The sequence below is a fragment of the Ochotona princeps genome, chromosome 16, assembly GCF_030435755.1.
Source record: "Ochotona princeps isolate mOchPri1 chromosome 16, mOchPri1.hap1, whole genome shotgun sequence".
Taxonomy (NCBI): domain Eukaryota; kingdom Metazoa; phylum Chordata; class Mammalia; order Lagomorpha; family Ochotonidae; genus Ochotona; species Ochotona princeps.
Window position 1 is genome coordinate 22,358,461 of NC_080847.1, and position 21,702 is coordinate 22,380,162.

At 44.3% G+C, this 21,702-nt stretch overlaps 2 protein-coding genes across 3 annotated transcripts in view; one reads left to right on the forward strand and one right to left on the reverse strand.

The window, feature by feature from the left end:
* The window catches only part of NUP93 (nucleoporin 93), a 96,281-nt gene that overhangs the window by 71,485 nt on the left and 3,094 nt on the right, over positions 1–21,702 (reverse strand). For both annotated transcript variants that reach the window (XM_058673997.1, XM_004583872.3), the window contains exons 2-3: positions 10,712–10,904; positions 4,780–4,897 (exon numbers count right to left, since the gene is read on the reverse strand). In XM_058673997.1, coding sequence (XP_058529980.1) covers positions 4,780–4,897; positions 10,712–10,890 — 297 coding nt within the window. In that variant the 5' untranslated portion in view covers positions 10,891–10,904. The remainder of the gene's footprint in view (positions 1–4,779; positions 4,898–10,711; positions 10,905–21,702) is intronic.
* Positions 6,307–6,480, forward strand: LOC118757693 (small ribosomal subunit protein uS14-like). Its single transcript, XM_036492673.2, has one exon. It carries the CDS (start codon positions 6,316–6,318, stop codon positions 6,478–6,480), a length of 165 nt encoding a protein of 54 aa, XP_036348566.1. The 5' UTR covers positions 6,307–6,315.

Here is a 21,702-nt window from a genome sequence, read left to right on the forward strand (position 1 = left end):
GGTTCTAACACCTAGTACTTGTTTTTTGGTTGTTGTTGTTTCAAGAATTTATTTTATTTATTTGAAAAGCAGAGTTATAGAGAAGATAGGGAGAGACAGAAGACTTGTCAGCTTCTGGTTCACTGCCCAAATGGCTGAAATGGCCAGGAACGGGCTAGGCCAAGCCAGAAGCTTGAAACTTCATCCGGTTCTCCCACGTGGGTGGTAGAGGCCCAAGGATTTGGACCATCTTTTGCAGCTTTTAGATACATTAGAAGGGAGCTGGATCAAAAGTGGAGTAGCTGAGATATGAATAAGCACCCACACGGGAAGCAGGCAGTGGTGTAATCCATTGACCACAATGTTAACCCTGAATCTGGTACTTGTGATCTTATTTAAAAATAAGGTCTTTCCAAATGTGATTAAACTAAAGGATCTCCAGATCAGATCACCCAGAATTAGGATGGGCCTTAAATCCATCATGCTTACATGAGAAGGGAAAGGCAGATTTGACACACACACAAGGAAAAACCTGTGAAAATGGAAGAGACTGGAATTTTATCCTGCCACAGTCAAGAAATGTTAAAAGCCACCAAAAGCTGGAAGAAGGACTCTCCCCTATAAGGATCAAAAGAGTAGGTGCTGCCAACACCTGTATTTCACAGTTCTGGACTCCAGCACTACAAAAGAACTTCTGTTTAGGCAATCAAATTTGCAGCAAGTTGTTATGGTATTATTTAGGAATACAATGTAGTAAGTTTAGCAGTAACACTGTTTTGGTCTAATGCCATTTGGAATAACTATGGTCTGATGCTGGGAAACTGCAACTCCCATTTTTATGGCCTACTCAGACTATTTCTGCACAGCTTTCTTGAAAATACATGCAATCTAGTGAAAAAGCCCAAAATATAACAAAGCTATGTAAATGTGCACTTCATTGTTGCATAACACATTTCATCCATGGTACATGAGGCCTGTTTAGATCACAATAAAACGGTACAATCTGCCTCAGTCATATTTCTCTCCAAAGACAGAAGCAAGCGTATCTGTGTGAGAGAACCACAGTCACAGCACATCAGTGCAGCCACTCGAGCAGCATGTCCCGTTAGGTTACTGCTCTACATCTCTATTACACCAAGTTGTAGGCCTTCTTTATGACCATTTCCAAAAAATAAAATCAATAAACATTAAAAGATTGTTACTAGTTTCATCCGTACATACATTTAAGTGGGTTTTTAAAACCTATTACTGTTGCTGGGCACAGCAATTTCTTTAAAAGGCATTCTCCACATATTGCCAACATCACTGATTATGATGAATAACAAACAGCAACAACAAAAATTCAGATTAACTTCAAGCTCCATTACAAACAGAAGGAAACATAATCAATGTCCTCCAACTGCAAGAGACAATCCATACATGGGAAAATGCCTTTTCAAGCTCGCAGGTAACGGAAACAATGGACAGTACGATATCCTGGACAGCATCTATCAAAGGATGCACCAGCAGCTTCTTTTATGTACAGTACTTTAATGTTCTTATAAATTGACATAATAATTTCACTCTGACTGATATTTGGCACGTGGTATTCACACACATACTGCCTCAAAAAAGTGCACTGGCTGAAAAATAAAAGCTCATATACAAAAAACACCCATCAAATTTATAGTATATACATTCTAAATCTACAAAACTATCTAAACAGATGGTGGTGGGATTAGGGAACACCAAATAGTATCTCTGGATTTTCTACAAATAACTGAAAATGTACAAATTTATTAAATACATTCTGAGGAGAATTAAATGAAGGCACCCCATATTAATGGAGAGAGATGCCTTGGTTCTACTTTTTTTTTTTCAGTGCTTACTTTATAAAGGTAGTGTTATATAGACAGAGAGAGGAAAAGACAGAGAAAGAGATCTTCCATTCACTGGCTCACTCCCCAAACAGCCTCAAGAAGCCAGTGGTGAACCAGGACAGAGCCAGGAGCATCGAATTCCGTCCAAGTCTCCCACATGGGTTGCAGGAGTCCAACAATAGGGTTATGGTTCACTGCTTTCCCAGAGACATCAGCAGGGAGCTGGATCAGAAGTAGAACAAACAGGATTCAAAACAGTGCTTGCATGAGATGCTGATATCACAGGCCGCAGCTTAACCCACTGTGCCACAAGGCCAGTCCCAGCCTGACTTAACCTGGCTACTAAACAAGTCAGGTAAAGACATACTACTACATGCACACAGAAGTTTAGTAAATAGTTCAACAGAGTGACACGATGCAGTTTAAAAACTCCAATCTTCATTAGTAAACTGCAGTCAACTTCGATTGGGCCAAAGCTTGTAGACCAAAGCTAAATTTTCCACTTGATGTCTCTGCTTGTAAGAAGATGAAGTCAAAAAAGGACTTATTTCAAAATAAGTCAAACCCTTGTTATGCTTCACATCCAGATGATCAACTCCCAATTAACAAAAAGCTATCTTAGATTGGCCACTTTGCATTTCTGAAACTATTCTGGAAAACTCCAATAGGTAAAATTTTGAAATGGAAACATCATCAGCCTCAGAGTTCAAAATATTCCATACAGATCTAAACTTTTAGCCATGTTTCTTCCAAATTAAGAAAGTCTCTTTGCTGTGACTGAACATGCATTGCTAGAAAACCATCTAAAGGAAGATGATTTTCATTAACTAGAAATTAAGAAGGAATGAGAAGGGCCCAGCACGATAGCCTAGTGACTAAAGTCCTCACCTTGCACACACGGGGATCCCATATGAGAAGCTGTTCATGTTCCGCCTAACTCCCTGACTGTGGCCTGAGAAAGCAACAGAGGACGACCCAAGGCCTTGGGACCCTGCAGCTGCCTGGGAGACCTGGAAGAAGCTCCTGGCTCCTGGCTTCAGATCAGCTCATCTCCGGCCGTTGCAGCCGCATGAGGAGTGAATCATCAGACAGAAGATCTTCCTCTCTACATCTGACTTTCCAGTAAAAATAAATAAATCTTAAAAAATAAAAAAAAGAAGGAATAAGCATTATGAATCAATACATTTATAAACTCACCAACTGGGCCCGGCACCGTGGCCTAGCAGCTAAAGTCCTCGCCTTGAACACCTGGGATCCCATATGGGTGCCGGTTCTAATCCCGGCAGCTCCACTGCCCGTCCAGCTCCCTGCTTGTGGCCTGGGAAAGCAGTTGAGGACGGCCCAAGGCCTTGGGACCCTGCACCTGCGTGGGAGACCCGGAAGAGGTTCCAGGTTCCCGGCTTCGGATCGGCACAGCACCGGCCATTGCACTCACTTGGGGAGTGAAATATCGGACGGAAGATCTTCTTCTCTGTCTCTCCTCCTCTGTATATCTGACTTTGTAATAAAAATAAATAAATCTTTTAAATAAATAAACAAATAAACTCACCAACCAATACAGGTAATAAATGGAATATCATATCAATAGAAAACGAGGAAGTACATTACTAATGTGGCCGAGTATTCCAATCACAAAATCTTCCAAAAATCCCAAAGAAAATTTAAAGAACTATTGGTTTTTCAGATAATATTCTTCACCATTTTCAATATTAAAAGTACTCAAACACCTGTGACCAGGGCCATTTGTTTTCACACTAGTAAACATGCTCCCAAAATATACGGTGATTGTTCAACTTAACTGGAGCTGTCACATGTTTTCCATATCATCTCTCTTTAAGCATTTGTTTATGAAGTATGAAGCACTTGGAATGGAAGATGTGGTTGAAACTTCATCAAGAAAAAAAGTTAAGTACACATGTCATTGAAAACTACATGGAAATGAAAACACATCTCTTAGATGACAGCAAATATGATTTGGCAAACATAGATAGAAAAAAATCTAATACAGTCCATATTTTTAGGACATACCAATGGTGGGAAAAGACATGCATATCTACAGTTATTCAATTCTTAATTCAAAGTGCACTGTTTTCATTTTCTGAAGTGGAATAAATGCAGTAGAAATGTGGCCAATTAGATGGCCCCTAGCAATTTCCTGAGAAGGGTATTAGGTAAAGTATTAATCCAGACTGAATCCAAATAACATATAATTACTGGCCATTTCCACCAGGATTTGCCTCTGCAAGGACTCTATCCTTTCATTTGGAAAGTAAAGCAATGATAAAAATCGTGCCCCGCCACTCTCCCTTCATTCCAACACAAATGCAATATTCTAACTGCTCGAAACTTAAATAGATACAAGTTTTAGCTTAACAACTTTATAGCAGTTTATGATTAGATTAAATCGGTGCTGGGTTGCTGGCAATATGTTTGGTTAAATAGAGCACCTATTAGACCATTTTCTCATGCTACTAACGCAGCCAAGTACTTCCTGAAAATCACTGAGTAGGTTTCAGTAAGTGATATCCTTGGCTTTCCCTAACTCTCTGCCAACCAATGCAAGATGCAGGAAAAAAAATGTGGAAGCTGAATAGTAAAATGATCTGTCATCTAGTAAGAAAGCAAGAGAAACTTAAAACTGGTGTTTCTGTGCCTTGGATTAAGCCCAAGGAAGAAAGAGAACCTGCTCTCATAATGACGATCATCTACAATGTCCAGGTTGGAGGCTTTCTGAAGCACAGCCATGCAGAGCAACTACGAAAATAACCTAATTTTCCCCTACTACACTTCCCTAGCTCGATCTCCCTCTCTTAATATCTGAGGAATTTGAAAATTAATGAGGAAAATGAAAATTAACTAGGAAAACTGGGATTCTTAAATCAGCTGGTTAGCGAAGAGCCAGGGCCCCTGCTCAGGGGTCTACCTGTGCTGGCAGCCTTACCTGAATGTCCGTGTCCTTCACAGGTTCAAGGGGCTCAAAGGTCGTGGCTGCACTCAGACTCTCCAACCGCTGCGAGATGTGGGATATGTCCAGACCCCGGGACCCAAGAAGAACTGACCTATATGGGAATAAAGAGCAGGGAGACAAGAGAGAGGGAAAAGTAGGATTAGGAATTCTCATATGCTTCATAAGATATTGGTCAGTATTTTTTATTTAAAACTTCTTTGTGGCCCACTTTTATATGGGAACAAACAGCACTGCATTTGAAGTGGGAGAGATGTAAGTTCCGATCATGCCTTAACTGGAATGGGAGTCTTGTCTAGGATAAAACAGCAATGATTCCACAGGCTAGACTTTGTTGCCAACACTGCACAGAAAGCTAGGAGGCAGATGCTATTACTCAGCTCCATTTCACAGATGGGAGAACTAAGGCACAAAGAGCAAGAAGTGGCAACCAGGTCATCTATTTACAGGTTGGTCATAAACTCTCAACCATGTTACACTTGCAGTTTCTGTAAACACAGATTTTGCTTTGTTGTTGTTGTAACTATCCTAGCGGGGGCTCTGCTTTTTAAAGTATTACAGACAAAAACTAAATAAAAAAGCAAACAAACAAAAAAACCCTTAAATCAGAAGCAGAGTAGCCAGTTCTCCAATATGAGATCCCCACACTGCATGCCATAACCTGCCATACCATAATGACAGCCCTCAACCTAGATTATTTAAAAATATATCAAGATGATCCCAATTACTTCATGTTTTTTAAATACATGTCTGAGTAGGACCCAAAAAAAGGTCTTTACTTATGAACAACTTAGAAGCTTCCTAAAGATGTTTTAGTCTATAGCTTTGGGTTGTTCTTCCATCTTCTTTTTCCCCATCATTTTTGTTGTTGTTATTAAAGATTCTTAAGTGTCTTGTAGAATAGTGTTACTCAAACTTTAAATGTGCCTATGCAGCATCCCCAGAAGCTTGTTCAAATGCAAATTCTGACTCAGCGGGTCTGGGATGCAGCCTCAGATGCTCCATTTCTACAAAGCTCAGTTGATGCTGTTATTAAGGCTGCTGACCCATGAAAGCAGCAAAGATGGCGGTTCCTAGAAAACAGGTTTTATTAACTAAATATTTATGATGTTATTAAACACACTGATCTATTTTGTGCATTTCCTGTCAATCAAGAGCAAATTGTAGGGGTTGGCATTGTGGTGCAGAGAGTTAAGTTGCCATATGCCCTGCTGGAATCCCATATGGGCAATGAAGTCCCAGTTACTTCACATCTGATCCAGCCCCTTGCTAATGCACCTGAGAAAGCAGCACATGGCCCAAGTACTTGGGAGTACAGGATGGAGTTCTGGGTTCCTGAATTTGGCCTGCCCCAGCCCTGGCTATCACAGCCATGTGAGAAATGAATCAGCAGATGGAAGATCTCCTTTTCTCTATCTCTCCCTAACTATAACTCTGCCATCCGCATAAAAAAAGCAAATATTTTTTAAAAAGTAACCGCTCCTTTCATCTCTTCACTCTCATGAGGATAGGATGGGTCACCAGCAGTTCTACTGGAGTCACCCGTGGAAATCTGGCCAGGGTTCCCACTCTCGCCGAGTATGCTCAAACCAGCACAGTCTGATCTGGAAATACGGCCTGAACATCTGCCGCCAGTGTTTCAACCAGTATGCCAAGAATATCGGCTTCATAAAGTAGGATTAAGTCATGTTCCTTGAATGGATGCTGGAAGACATTGACACTTGGGAAAATCATGACAGCTCTTTATATATAAAATAAAGAACTTAAAAAAAAAAAGTAATTGCTGGAGCCAGTACAGTGGCTCAACGGGGTGGTCCCTCTCCTGCAGCATGCGGCATCCCATGCAGGTGCTGGTTCATGCCCAGCTGCTCCACTTGCGATCCAGCTCAACTAGACCTTAATAATACCTTTGTTAGCTGTTATGACAAGATTATTTCATGCTCATCTCACAGAGAATACCCTCAATCCCTCTGTCTTCTGACAGATGCCAGCACTGGCCCTGCAGGGTATGCCAATATCTCCTCATTTCTAGGGAATCTGTGAGTAAAAATGTCTTCCTCCATGATAGTCACTTCCTTGTCTGCATGTCTCACCACATATGACTAAAACAAATCTTAGGTAATTTAGCAGCCCCACCTCACCTGCACTTTTGCTTCTTGTTTTATCAATTATCCAATATATTCAAAAATATTAAACAGAAAATTACAGAAACAATTCATAAATACTAAACTTTTATTAAAGCACATTATTATAATTGTTCTATTTTGCTATTAATCATTGTTATTAACCTATACCTATTTATAACTTAAAACTCCATCACAGCTATACATGTATAGGGAAAAAAAATAGCATATTTAGGGTTTGGTACTATCTGTAGTTTTACATATCTATTGGAGGTCCTGGAACATAATAAGTGAGGTTACATACTTTCTTCTTTTTTTCTTACCAGAAAATAAGTAAATACCAGTTTCAAAAGTTTTTGTGAGCCTGGCATGTAGTGGCTAAAGTTCTCGCCTTACATGTGCCGGGATCTCATACAGGTGCCAATTCATGCCCCAGCTGCTCCACCTCCCTTTCAGCTCCCTGCTTGTGGCCTAAGAAAGCAGTCGAGGACAGCCTAAAGCCTGGGGACCCTGCACCCCCATGGGAGACCCGGAAGAAGCTCCTGGCTCCTGGCTTCAAATTGGCTCAGCTCTGGCCTTTGTTGCCACTTGGGTAGTGAACCAGCAGATGAAAGATCTTTCTCTCTGTATTTCCTTCTCTGCAAATCTGCCTTTCCAATAAAAAAAAAAAATAAAAATAAATCTTTTAAAAAAGTATAAATTGAAAAATATACTGAAGATCTTTTTCTCTGAAAACTAATGATGTTGAATACCTTCTTATCTGATTATTGGACAAAGATCTTTTCATCAGTTTCTAAGCAGGTTATTTATCTTATTATTGCTGAGTTCTAAGAATTTTTATGAATTCAGAACGCAAGTTTCTTAGCAGATACATAATTTACCAGTATTTTCCTTATCCAACAGTTATTTTCTTTTTAAATTTTAATTTATGTGAAAGGCGGGAGAGAGAGAGAAAGAGAGAGAGAGATTGGATCTTCCACCTGCTAATTCAGTTGCCAAATGTCCACAACAGCTAGGGCTAAGCCTGGAACTCAATCCAGGTCTCCTGCCATAGTATGACAGGAACCCAACTATTTAAGTCATTACCTATTACCTCTCAGGGCTCACGTTAGTAGGAACCAGGACCTAAATCCAGGAATTCTGACTTGGTATGCAGGCATCCAAAGGCCCATTTTAACTGCTGTACCTCACTTTCTGGATAATATCCTTTAAAACACAATTTTTCATCTTGATGAGGTTCAAATGAATTCTCTCACTAGTGCTTTGGGTGTCAATTTAAAAAGGTCTTAGCAAACCTAAGCTCCAGAATATTTATGCCTATATTTTCTTCTAAGAGGTGGGCATGAGCATGGGATGTCTTTCATCTGCCTTCAGTGCCACACATAAAAATTAAGCAAAGCTATTTGTCAATAATACTTTGACAAGGCTGAATATGTCTCATGGGTCATGATCTGAAGACTCCTGATTTATAACCTTACATATATGATGAGTACTTTTCTTCACGTTTTTTTAAAAAATTGAATGGAGGCCAGTATTGCGGTATAACTGTACAGCCACCACTGCAACACGGCATTCCAGGTCATGTCCTAGCTGCTCCACTTGCAATCTGGCTCCCTGCTAATACAGCTGGGAAAAACAGTAGTAGATGGCCCAAGTATTTGGGCCCCTGGTATCCATACGTGAGACCTGGATGAAATCTGGCCTAGCCCTAGCTGTTGTGGCCACCTGGGGAGTGAAATCAGCAGATGAAGATCTCTTTGTCTTTCTCTGTCTCTCTCCGTAACTCTTTCAAATACATAAACAAATCAAACTTGTAAAAAAGTATTCACTTTAAAAGATCAAACACACATTAAAAAGGTTATCAAATCCATTCCCTAAAACAAAATCCAGCACAACACAAATTCAGCACAAAACAATTTAATCGGAAGTCAGAAATCTCTAAAATTTTAAAGATGGAATTTTCTTTTAAGACTTATGTAAGAAACTTTTTGGTGTTCACTTCTCTCTTCTACCTTCATAATGAGTATTAAAATACTCACATCACACTTTCTGTCTCTGCCTATCTAGAAGATGGAAAAACACAGTCGTGAGCCTTTGGTTTCTTTTTAAGAGCCTGCCCCACCCTATGCCCATTCTTTCAATGTTCAAACTTCTCCTCCCTAAAATAGTGAATTTAAGGTAGAAAGAGATGAGGAAGAATGGAAATATACAAGAAAAAGAGCATGACTGGTAATTACTACCAAGAAAACATTTTCTTTTTGGCTCTTAATAGGCTGCAAAGCTGATGCAATTAAATTATAACTATAGCAACTCAGCTGGTATCACGGGCCTTTTGCTCCATTCTGCACATCACTGCATACAAGAACCTGCATGCTAGAAACCAGGGGGCACCACAGGCGGCTGGGCAGGGAGCCCAAAGTTAGCGCAACTGTTTGTGGGCTGGCCAAGGTGCTGGCAAACAGTGTGGGGAACAGTTGTCTGCACTTAGATGCAAAGCTAGGTGGTTCAAAAGAAAACTCTTGCCAAGGCTCTTCCGCCTTGCATTTACTAACACCAACAGAATCAAACTGACACGTATTTTTAAAACATAACACTTTAGGGAGGCCTACAAGAATTCCTACCACATCCTTACTGATTAGACAGCTGAATCAAAACATTCAACTCTTAAATGTAACTTGAAAAAAGAACATAGCCCTTATGTTCAATCATGTGTCATTTATTAAGTACTTAAACAATGCCACCATGTTACCAGCAATGAATAACAATTTTCCATATCCCCTGCCCAGAAACTCAATGACTTTCCAGCCCTAAAGACATAAAACGGATGTCCCCCTCCCATTTTTCCCTGGTCTACCTTTGGAACTACAGTCAGCCTCGCTGAATTTGAATACCAGCTCACTTCTCACCAGGTATGTGATTCAACAGATGTAAGTGTGTCCTCTGAGCCTTTGTTGCTCAACCGTAGCACAAGAGCAGAGTTCTAATGTTGGTGGTGAGGAGTAAGCAAAATCTTAAGCATAACCAAGTTTCCGATACACGGAAAAAAACAGCAAATCACATTTCTTACAGAAAGCAGTATTTTTTTTTTTTAATTGCATCCCATCCCCTAGGTTTTATGCTCCTGGAGAGTAAGGACAAAGTCTAATACATGATTATAGACTCAGAGATGGTCCAGGCCTGGCACAGTGGGGATGCTAAACACATGTCTGTGGAATCAGCAGCCTGTTCTACACTGTGTGGCAGCTGCAGCTGTCAGCCCCTGGTGTTAGCACTTCCCCTCAGCAGCTCTCTCTCGGGGCTCACCCTCCTTCCTGCTCTACACTCAGCGAGGAGGCCCTGTATTTCCAAAGTCTATTAGAGGTGGTCCCTTGGGTCCCTGACAATAAGCAGATAGACTCACTTCTCACTTACATGGTTTCCCATCCCTGACCACTTCTCAATTTCTTCCAAGTGCTCTTAACAACTTGCATCTCACTTGAATGTTCTCTGGCTTGGAAGGTGGCACTTATCTGTGTGGTTCGTCCACTCACCTACAGGAGAACCCACGCAGGATTTGTGCAAGACAAGGCTCTCTCTGCCTATGATAAGGGCTCATGGCTTGGTCAGGTAAACAGGAGGTTGGAAAGCCAGAAAGGCAGAAAGACAAGGTAAGGCTGCTGACCTGCTTCCAGGACTGCCCTCAGTGCCCAGGAATCTGGCATGTGACCAGAATTCAGGCAGAAAAGAAAAAACAGACCCTGCCCCCAAATCACCCAGCACCAGCATGCCTCCCCACCAGTACTCACGCCTTGACATCTGCTGTCTCCTGGGATGTACGTGTGAGGGTGCGGGAACGCAGGCGCTCGCCTGCCTGCTGAATCTCCTGTAAGTTCCGTTCCACATGGGGAAGCTCTGAGATGCCCTCTGTCTCAGCAGCAAGCTGTTCAGCTTGCTGCAGGAGCTCCCCGAATCCCTCGGTATCCATCAGAGATGTAGGTCCTAGAGCGGGGAGACAAAAATGAGACCCAAGTCAAGCCTTTAAACACCACCTGAACCTGTTATAAGCTTAACAGTACAACCAGACCTCTTATTACCAGACAAGGAGACAGCTCATCAACAAGCAGGATTTGTTCCTGAACATGGCCCAAGAACAGGCCCGACAGAGAAAATGAGTCAGACCACGAAAAAAACTGATCATTTTTATGCATATTGACAGCCGCAAGATTGATTTTTGCCATCTGAACAAATGGAAAAATATGAAGCCACTGACGAGTATGTCTACTGCCTTCCATGGATGCAAAACAGACAAAAGGATGGAAGTGGGCTTGGCACAACAGCTAGCAGCTAAAGCCCTCACCTTGCTCATGTCAGGATCCCATCAGGGCACTGGTTCTAATCCCAGCAGCCCCACTTCCCATCCAGCTCCCTGCTTGTGGCCTGGGAAAGCAACTGAGGATGGCCCAAGGCCTTGGAATCCTGTACCCATGCGGGAGACTTGGAAGAGGCTCCTGGCTCCTGGCTCCTGGCTCCTGGCTTTGGATCAGCTCAGCTATAGCTGTTGTGGCCACTTGGGCAGTGAATCATTAGACAGAAGATCTTCCTCTTTGTATACCTAACTTTGCAATAAAAATAAATAAATATTAAAAAAAAAAGTATGGAAGCCATTGGGTCAAGTTCCAGGAAGCTTAAAGACCAATCACCATGCACCTACACAAGGCCTCCTCTCATAGGATCCTCATAGCAACTCCATGAGGCTCCCAGGTAGACAGAGAACCATGCCAGTCCACAGAATCTATGATGTGCAGAGAATATTCGGCTGAGTCTTGGCCAGGCAGAGACCAGAGGAACATGGGTCATCTCATCTCATTAACACACACACACACACACACACACACACACACACACACAAAGCTTTTTTTCATACACTCCTTGGCGTACGGAGTTATTCCGAATTTCAGTAAAGGTATATATGTACATGTATGTGCCCAGTGCAATAGCCTAGCAGCTAAAGTGCTTGCCTTGAACATACCGGGATCCCATATGGGCACCAGTTCTAACCCCGGCAGCCCCACCTCCCATCCAGCATCCTGTTTGTAGCCTGAGCAAGCAGTTGAGGACAGGCCAAAGCCTTGGGAACTTGCACCCACATGGGAGACCCAGAGGAAGCTCCTGGCTTTTGATTGGCTCAGATTCAGCTGTTGCGGCTGCTTGGGGAGTAAACCGTTGGACAGAAGATCTTCCTCTCTGTCTCCATATATCTACCTTTTCAATAAAAATAAATAAATCTTTTTTTAAAATGTATGTATGTGTATATACACATACACACACACATATTATCAGGACATCAGTCTTACTGTTACTACACTACTTTTGCATTGACACCAACAATTAAATGTGTAGCAATAGCAGGCTATTGTACCATGAGTATCAGTTAAATCAGTAAAATCGCCTTTTCCAATAAGGGCTCAAAAGCAGCCCTAGGAAAAGTGTTGACATTTAACATCGCACACATTTATGAATTTTATATAGACTGGACCATCCTTACATAAGGATCTTGATCAAGAGAATGTGGTTGAACTCCCACTGCTATTTAAACCAACAGAAGATTTAAAATATTACCATCATTAAAAATATTTACAACATCAAAAGGTTAAGAACAAAATTCTTTATTTGAAAAAGAACAAAATTCTTTAAGCAGTAGCTTTGGTTGGTTGCGTCTTTGTTTTAAACCCAAGCTCCAAATGCACCTGCAAAATCCCACTGGCCTAGAATTGTAGTTACAATGTTAGTATAATATATAGTTACACCTAAGCTATGAAGCACAGGTCAATGCTAAAAGAGCACCACCACTGCCATAAACCTACAGCAGAAGAATATGGACTTTCTAAAACGAGCATTAAAGGACATTAACTTCAAAGGGAAGGGCACAAGGTTAAAACAAAAATAGCTAAGCTGGAGTAAACATGAAAGAAAACACTTTAGCATTCCTTATGAAGTTCCAAGCTAACTTTAATCTTCCCTAAAATGTGTGTACACAGTAACTGTTAACCTAAAGTTTCCAGAAAAATCACTGTAATATTTTGTCCCAATACAATCAGGCTGTACAGGCAATGGGGACGACAGAGCCAAGAAGAAATTCCTAGACAAGCTCATAGCTGATTCTCTGCTTCACATCAACCTTGTCTTTGAGGCCAGCCTCACCAACAGAACCTCACGGTGAGAATCCTCTGCACTCTTCCACCTCTCTTAGCGTCTGTCACCTATACTAGACTGTGAGTTACTCATTATGCTCACTGGTATATCCCAAGTAGTTGGAACAGCATCTGCACACAGTAGGTATTCGACAGAAGGAATTTTATTCTTTCTTCTATCTGAGTCTGTCCTTCTCAGAGGCTTGTGCAATCCCCTGCCAAATCAGCACCCACTGGCAAGAAAAGGCCCAACATTCCCTTCCAACTACCAATTGATACACAACATTTCTGAGGGTCTGCAGCATACAGTTACGACAACAAAAATGGCAGGAATTCAGATCGTGCTTGGTCCAGACTAGAGCTTTCCCTCTACATACCCAGACAAAACCAACTGGCCTTTCAGAAGAAATATCTAAATTGTCAGGGAAACATCATTCTAATTCAAAGAACTGATACATTAAAAACTTTTTCTACCCCACCTGTAGGTAACTCCCTAGGTTGCCCTGTACCTGGGCAAGTGTTACAATGATGATAGGAAAGCAGCCAGTAGCTGGCAGGTATTCTGGGCCTGCTTAATGTCAAATATACCAGCATAGTTGCTTAGTCTTCTTTTTTTTTTTTTTTTTTTTTAAGGTAAGTGGGGAAGACAAGGAACATCAGGACAGGACATGCCACCCTGGCCCCCAGGTTGGGGGGCTGCAGACTGCCCAGGGAAGGGGGTCTTGGGACATACTGGAGTGGAAACAGATAGGAGCACACTTGACAGGAGAAGAATGACTTCTGGGGTCTTCCATGGCCTGGGCCACTGCACTCAAAGGTAGGCGAGGGAGCTGAGACAGGATGGTTAGCTGAAACACAGTGGTTGGGGGAGGGGGAGGCGAACCAGAGGGCATGTCTGGATCAGGCCAAGGCACCGGCCCCTGTAGGAAACCTTGGCTGGGCTAAATAGCATCACCTGCTGCCTGCTGGCAAATGCAAAAGCTGCAACTGGGGAGCATGCCTGGCTGGGTTAGGCTGCAGTACCCACCGGAATACAACAGAATCAGATCTGGGAGCGGATTCTGTAGGGGAATTGTGGACTCACCTCTGCAGGATTGCAGCACCCACCGAATTATATGGAGAGCTGGGGGTGGTGACTGGCCAAGCCAGGCTGGACCACAGAACTTACCTGACACTCAAGGGAGCCGGGGCTCAGAGGAGGCCGAGCAGGGCCAGGCTGAAACACTCGCCCAGCACATGCAAAGGACGGGACTGAAAGCAGGGCAAGCAGGGCTGCTGCACCAGCTGGCACGCCTAACATGCAAGGCTGGGAGTAGGCCTGGCAGGGGAAATTGCAGAACTCCCTTATTTGACACAGCTCCTACTGGGGAGCACAAGAGCAGGGCTGGGGGTAGATCAACCCAGGCAAGACTATATAGCACTTGCCAGCATTTGTCTGGGCTGGGTCTAAGGACAAATTTGACTAGGCACAGCACCTGCTGGCATACACAAGAACCAGGACAGGATGTGGGCCACACCAAGCTGGGCAAAGCTGTAACACCAGTTAGTGAGAGCTGAGACTGCCAAGTGGGCTATGCCAGGCTGAGCCAAAGCACCTACCAACACATACAAGACCTGCGGCTGAATATGGGCCTGCTAAGGAAACTCTGGGAACTCCCCTGCTGGGCTACAGCTCCCACTGGTAAATGTGAAAGCCAGAGCTGTGTGCAGACCAGGCTAGGCAAGAATTCAGTATCTATCAGCTAGTATGTGGACTGGGTCTAGGGCATAGGCCAGACTGGGTTTGGCTCTAGCACCCACTGGTGATCAAGAGCCAGAATGGGTGTGGGACAGGCCAGGTTAGGCTATGGCACCCACTGGTTCACATGAGAGCTGGGTATGGGGGTAGGCAGGACAGGGCTAGGCTATAGCACCCATCATTGAGAACCAGATGGGTGTGGGCCATTCAGGCTAGCCACAGTATTCACTGGGGAGTAGAAGGACTGGGGGCCAGCCATGTCATATGGGCAGCAGTACTCGCAGTGCACATGAGATCCATTGTTGAGTGGGCCTGGTAGGGGAACTTCAGGAACTCCCTCCTAGGCCACAGTTCCCATTGATAAAGCTCAAGATCCAGGACTCAGAACAGGCCAGAATGGGCAGGGCTGCAGCACCCACTGGCTAGTATGTGATCCAGGTCTGGGGGCGGGCCAGGTAAGGTCAGTTCACAGCACACACTGACATGAATGAGAACCAGGATAGAGTGCAAGCCAGGTCAGATTGTACTGCAACACCTGCCAGTTCACATGAGGACTGGGTATGGGCCAGGCTGAGCTAAACTGCTACATGCGCCAGCAAGAGTTGGAGGCAGGTTGGGCTGAGCCAGCCTGTTGGGAAATGCCAAGATTGGGAGTGGGCCATCTCAGACTAGGCATAGCACCCACGGCCAAGCACAAGACACAGGGCTGGGAGCAGACCTGGTAGGGGAATTTTGGGGATTCACTTGCTGAGCTGCTGCTTCCACTGCTAAGTATAAGAGCTGGGACTGGGTGTGGACCAGACCGGGGGCTGTCCAGGCTGGGGTAGGCTGCTGCACCCACTGGTACACACCACAGCCAGATGGGTGAGGGCCTGCCAGGCTAGCTGAAGCACTAGCTGGCAAGTGCCAGGACTGGGTGTGAGTCATGTCAGGCTGGGCTGCAGCACCCCCTGACAGGCATAAGATCCAGGGTTGGGGGCAGGCCTGACAGGGGGAACTGTGGTCACTTCCTTGCTAGTTACTGCTGGTAAACATGAGAACCAGGGCTGGGGGTAGATCAGGCTGGACAAGGCGGAGGGACCTGTTGGCATATTTTACGGGCCAGTTCTGGGGGCAGGTCAAGCTGAGCCAGGCTGCAGCACTGAGGCTCTGAAGACTCTAACTTTCTGGAGTGCATTCTTCTGGAAGCTACATAGGCTTTAGTCAGAGAATTAGTAGCTGCTGCTTGGGCCCTACCAACCACAAAAGGACTTGGACTGAGTTCCTAGCTCTTGGCTTCAGCCAATTAGAAGTTTACAGGAGTGAATGGTGGATAGAAAATCCCTATATGTCACCATGTGTTTATGCATGCATGCCTTTCAAATTAAATAAATAAATTTATAACTACTCAATCACAACTTTGAAGCAGAAAGAACTTCTGGAAGACAGAATTTTAAAATGTACAGTATATGGTACACTATCAAATATGTTCTTATTTATAAATCCAAACTTCCACAATGATATAATTCAAAAGAAATTTGACATTTAACCTCAAATTAAAATCCTGCCCTCAAATCCTATTAATCAGACTGCAACAGCAGTCAAACACAAAAAAGTATTCAACATTCAATACCAACGATTAACAAGAAAAACTTCACTTGAGGCATCAAAAGTTAAATACGGATTCTACTCTCCTCTCTTCCTTTGAGTTACACGACATCTACTATATATTAGATGACAATTTCATTTCACTTCTTATTGCATCCATCAGCTGTCAATTACAACCACTACCAAAAGGAAAATTACAATTTGACAGGTTCTATTGATTCAGATACCTCTGGAAGCAAGGGAATAACAAATTCGTTGTTAGGTAAATCTTACAGTCCTGGGAGACTAAATAAAAGAATCAGACCTCAACATTACTCAGAAGGTAGAGTTCTAGAGAAAATAAAAAACTAAAATAAATTAACCCAGACAGAAGACAAAGACCTGGGTGATTTAGGAGGACTGTTCCAGATGACTCAGTGTTAACAGGATTGTTGTCAACATCCCAAGCACATAAAACATCAGTTAGGTTATTTCACCTCCAATGAGCAAAGACCTAAAAAGATAAATGACCCACAAAAGGAACTTTATAAGGAGCTGCCGGTCAGCATGCTGTGGGTGGGCCAGCAGGTGGGAGTAGGACAATGCTCTGTGCACATGCATGGGGAGCCTGGACACCCACTGCCAGCAGAGCCACAGGTCAGCCTGCAGAGAGGTCAGATGGAACATGGGCCCCCGCTCACCAGACGAGAATAGACCAGAGTGAGGGCCACTGAAGGCTTGTTTAACATGTTTAATGATGTGGCCTAGAGCAGTAACTTTGGCTAAATCCTTGCTTCGCATGCACTGGGATCCCATATGAGCACCAGTTTGTGTCCCAGCTGCCCCAATTCCCATCCAACTCCGTTTGTGGTCTGGGAAAGCAGTCAAGGATGGCCCAAAGCCTTAGGACCCTGCACCTGCATGAGAGGAATGGAAGGATCTCCTGGCTCCTGACTTTGGATCAGCTTAGCTCCAGCCATTGTGGTCACTTGAGGAGTGGACCAGCAGACAGAAGATCTTTCTGTCTCTCCTTTTCTCTGTAAATTTGACTTTCCAATAAAGAAAATAAATATTTTGTAAAAAAATAAATAAATAATAAAGATGTTTAATCATGAATGTTGAGAGCTTCCACAAGGCCTGGCCAGTGCACCTGTGGGCAACTGAGAGCGTTGCAAGGGGACCAGTACAGTGATAGTTCCAAAGAGTCTCCCAGACCGTAACACTGAATCCTCTGATCAGCACTGGGAGCTGGGACTGTGGGGGCTGCTGTACCCACAGAAATAGGAAAACTAGATCTGATGACAAATCAGTTGAGGGGACTTTTTGGGGGATCCTCCTGGGCCAGGCCATTAAACCTACAGGCACACATGAATATTGGGACTGAGGGTGGGCCAAGTCACAGTGTCGCCATCCCGCACGAGAACAGCAGTTGGGGGTGGGCATGGTAGGCTCTATGGGTCTCCCTAACTAGGCCACAGCACTTACTGGCATGTGTAAGAATTGGGTCTGAATGTGGGCTGGGCCAGGCTGTAGAACTCAACAGCACAGGTGAGAGCTGGGTGCTGGGGTCTCTCACACTAGGACGTAGCACCCATCAGCTTATGCAACAGCCAGGACTGGAAGTGAGTTGGACTGGGTTAGGCAGCAGCATCCACCAGCATACAAGAAAGACAGTTGTTGGGGGGTGGTGGGGGTGGCTCTTACGGGTTTCCCTAACTAGGCTGCAGCAGCCACCAGAGCACATGAGGGTTGGGTCTAGGAACAGGCCAGGCCAGGCTACAGCATACACCATCACGCGTAAGAGCTAGATAATGAGAATAGGCTAGGCCAGGTCATAGCACCCACTGGCATACACAAGGGCCAGGCTTGGAGGTGGACCTGACTGAGGTTCTTAGGGGCTCCCTGACTAGGCTGTGGCACCCATCGGCACACATGAGAGCCAGGACTGGGAATAAGCCTGACAGGGGTTTTAGGAGTCTCCCAAACTGAGCCGCAACACCTATTGGTACAGGCAGGAGCCAGGGCTGAGAGCAGGCTAGGCCACTACACCCTTCAGCACAGGACTATAGCTTCTCTCCCCCCAAGTAATTTTAAACCACCGTATATGCACAATTATCCCACCTGAGATTTCTGTGGTAGCACAGTTACATCCTGGCAGATCAAACAGAATGGAAAAAGATAGAACAACAACTGCAAGAAATAACATGAATGAATTCTACAGTCACAACAAACTAAAGCCAGATTAGTTAAAAAAAAAAAAAAAAAAAGACACACTGTGTGACTCTATTTATACAGGCCTTAAAGGGAAACACTGCACCAGAAGTTAGAATACTGAGCTCCTTGAAGGGCTGGAGGAAGCACTGATGGGGAGGGAGCACAAAAGCACTTTCAGGATGTGCCCCTTAAAGTCTTACGCTGAAGTTCAAATCCTCATTTTTGAAGACGGGACCTTGAGAAGGTAATCAGTTTCAGATAACAGGGACGGGTGCCCAGAACGGGGTCAGGACCCTGAAAGAAAAGAAACCAGGATGCGGGGCCCGGCGCGGTAGCCTAGCGGCTATGATCCTTGCCTTGAACTTGCCAGGATCCCATATGGGCACTGGTTCTAATCCTGGCAGCCCCTCTTCCCATCCAGCTCCCTGCTTGTGGCCCGGGAAAGCAGTCAAAGATGGCCCATGTCCTCAGGACCCTGCACCCATGTAGGAGATCCAGAATAGGATTCTGGCTTTGGACCGGCTCAGCTCTGGCATTTGTGCCCATTTGGGGAGTAAACCAGAGATGGAAGATCTTTCTCTGTCTCTCTTCTCTGTAAATTTGCCTCCTTGCAATAAAAATAAATAAATCTTAAAAAAAAAAAAGAAAGAAAGAAAGGAAAGGTTCAACCCTTCAACAGTTCCCATAACTTCACAGACTAAAACCTAAAGTCCCCAGCCTTGTGCTGTGAAGCCTGCACATTCAGTCTCGTTTTGCAACTACTCATGCCCAGGATCTCCTGCTTCAGCCACAATTTGCTAAATTCACTGCTGACTTAGGGCTTTGGCATCCCATGATTCCACAGCATCTGCAGGAACCTTCTTCCCTAAAGGCCTCATTCCCTTGCTTCCTTGAGGTTTCTGCTCATAGGTCTCCCTTCTAAAGCAGCTTCTCAGAACATGCCACTGTCCACTCTACCACATTTTCCTTTTTTCAGTCTCCTTCATATCACTTACCAATACCTGCCATCACCTGTCTGTTTGCTCACTTCCTGTCTATTTCCTAACAGGCATACGCTTCCTGACTCTGGGAAGCATGTTTTGTTTGTCTGCTGGCTCCATCTCCAGTTCTCTGGATGAACACACCCAGGGAAGCCTCAATAAATACCATTAGTTAAATGGACATGGAAGAAAGCCAAACTGTTACAGACCTTAAAAAGTTAGAAAATACGGAGCCATTTGACACTTTTGACAAGGTTTGGAGGTTATTCTCTCAGTCAGTAATTGTGTGTTAAGGATCAAGTTAATATTTGAGAGTACTGTTGGGGGGTTATAAATAAATAAATAAATAAATAAACTTGGTGAGCCCAGCACAATGGCCTAATGCCTAAATCCTCACTTTGCTGAGATCGCATAAGGATGCTGGTTCGTGTCCCAGCTGTTCTACTTTCCCATCCAGGTCCCTGCCTATGCACCTAGGAGAGTTGAAGAGAATGGCCTAAAATCTTGGGACCCTGCACCCCCATGTGAGAGACCCAGAAGAAGCTCCTGGCTCCTGGCTTCAGATCAGCTCAGCTCCAGCTGTTACAGCCACTTGGGGAATGAACCAATCAGTGTATGGATGATCTTTCTCTCTTCCTCTCTGTAACTCTGCCTTTCTAATAAAAATAAAATAAATCTTTTTTAAAAAGCGTAAACTATAAAGCATTTTAAGTTTTGGGCTATTTGGAGAGAAGGAGCATAGGTATTAGTAGACAACAATGTAAGATGAATACATAACCTAGAAGGATTCCAATTTATCCAACACAAGTGACTTCTTATCTCCAACTGCAGCCCAACTTTCTTCCCAGGCTAGTATTTTCAGCTCTCCACCTGACATTTACATGTCGGACCAGAGGTGCCTCACACTATACATGCCCCAAACCCAGCTCATCAGTTCTCTCTCCTCCTAGCCACGGCAGACACTTCCACTGCTTTTCCTCCTGGGAATCTCTCAGTGAAATAACGAGCACCCCACCAAATCAACCAGCACCCAGCACAGGCTCCACTTTCACCTCCTGAACAGCAGGCCAATCTCCAAGTCCACCTCTCAAGCCTTTCACAAACCATCCCTCACACTGCTTCCTGCTCCAACCTACCTGCCTTTGTCTTCATCATCTCAACAGTCTAAGCCCTCTGTGTTCCCCAACCCACCCTCCCATAGCTGAGGTCTTTTTGAACGGCTCCCCTGGGGGGCAGGTGTTTGGTGTGGTGGTTAAGACACCACTTGCAAAGCCTGTATCTCATACTGTAGTGATTGAGCGGCAGTCCCGGGCTCCAACTGCTAACCCACACCCCGGAAGATGGCAGATGATGCGTCAACTACCTGCGTCCTTGTCACTCACATGGACACTAGGATGGAGCTCCAGGCTCCTGACTTTCATCTAGTCCAGCTCTGGCTGTGGTGGGCATCTAAGGAGTGAACCAGAGGGTAGAAAATCTCTCTGGGGTCCGCACTCCCTTCAAATAAATACAAATAAATTCATTCTTTAAAAAAGATCGGAATGCTTCCCTGTCTGAAGCCCACCAGGAATGCCTTCCATGTCCCCCACAACAAAGTGATCATGCTTCGACACAGCTATCCTGGGTGGCCACCAGTCACTGCCACCAGCTATGGTAGGAATGGGGTAAGACTTCCAAACTCATGCAGGACTCTAAGCCTCAAAATCATAAGCTAATGGTGCACAGAGAACAGAAACTTAATCCAATTACGGTGATTAGAGGTGGGATCTTAGGTCACTGGGAGCATGCCCTCAGAAGTGGTTCTCCTGGGTCTGGCCATAGGGCTCAATGACTCAATTCTCACCTTGCAAACACCAGGATCCCATAAAGGCACCAGTTCATGTCCTGACAGATCCACTTCCCATCCAGCTCCCTGCTTGTGGCCTGGGAAATCAACAGAAGATGGCCCAAAGCCTTGGGACCGTGCACCCACATGGAAGACCTAGAAGAAGCTCCTGGCTTTGGATTGGCTCAGCTTTGGCTATTGCGGCCATTTGGAGAGTAAAGATGAAAGACCTTTTTCTCTGTCTCTCCTTCTCTCTGTGAATCTGATCTGCCTTTCCAATAAA

What these genes read in the sequence shown, in the direction of transcription:
- LOC118757693 (XM_036492673.2), top strand. Translation starts at nt 6,316, where the DNA reads ATGGGTCACCAGCAGTTCTACTGGAGTCACCCGTGGAAATCTGGCCAG.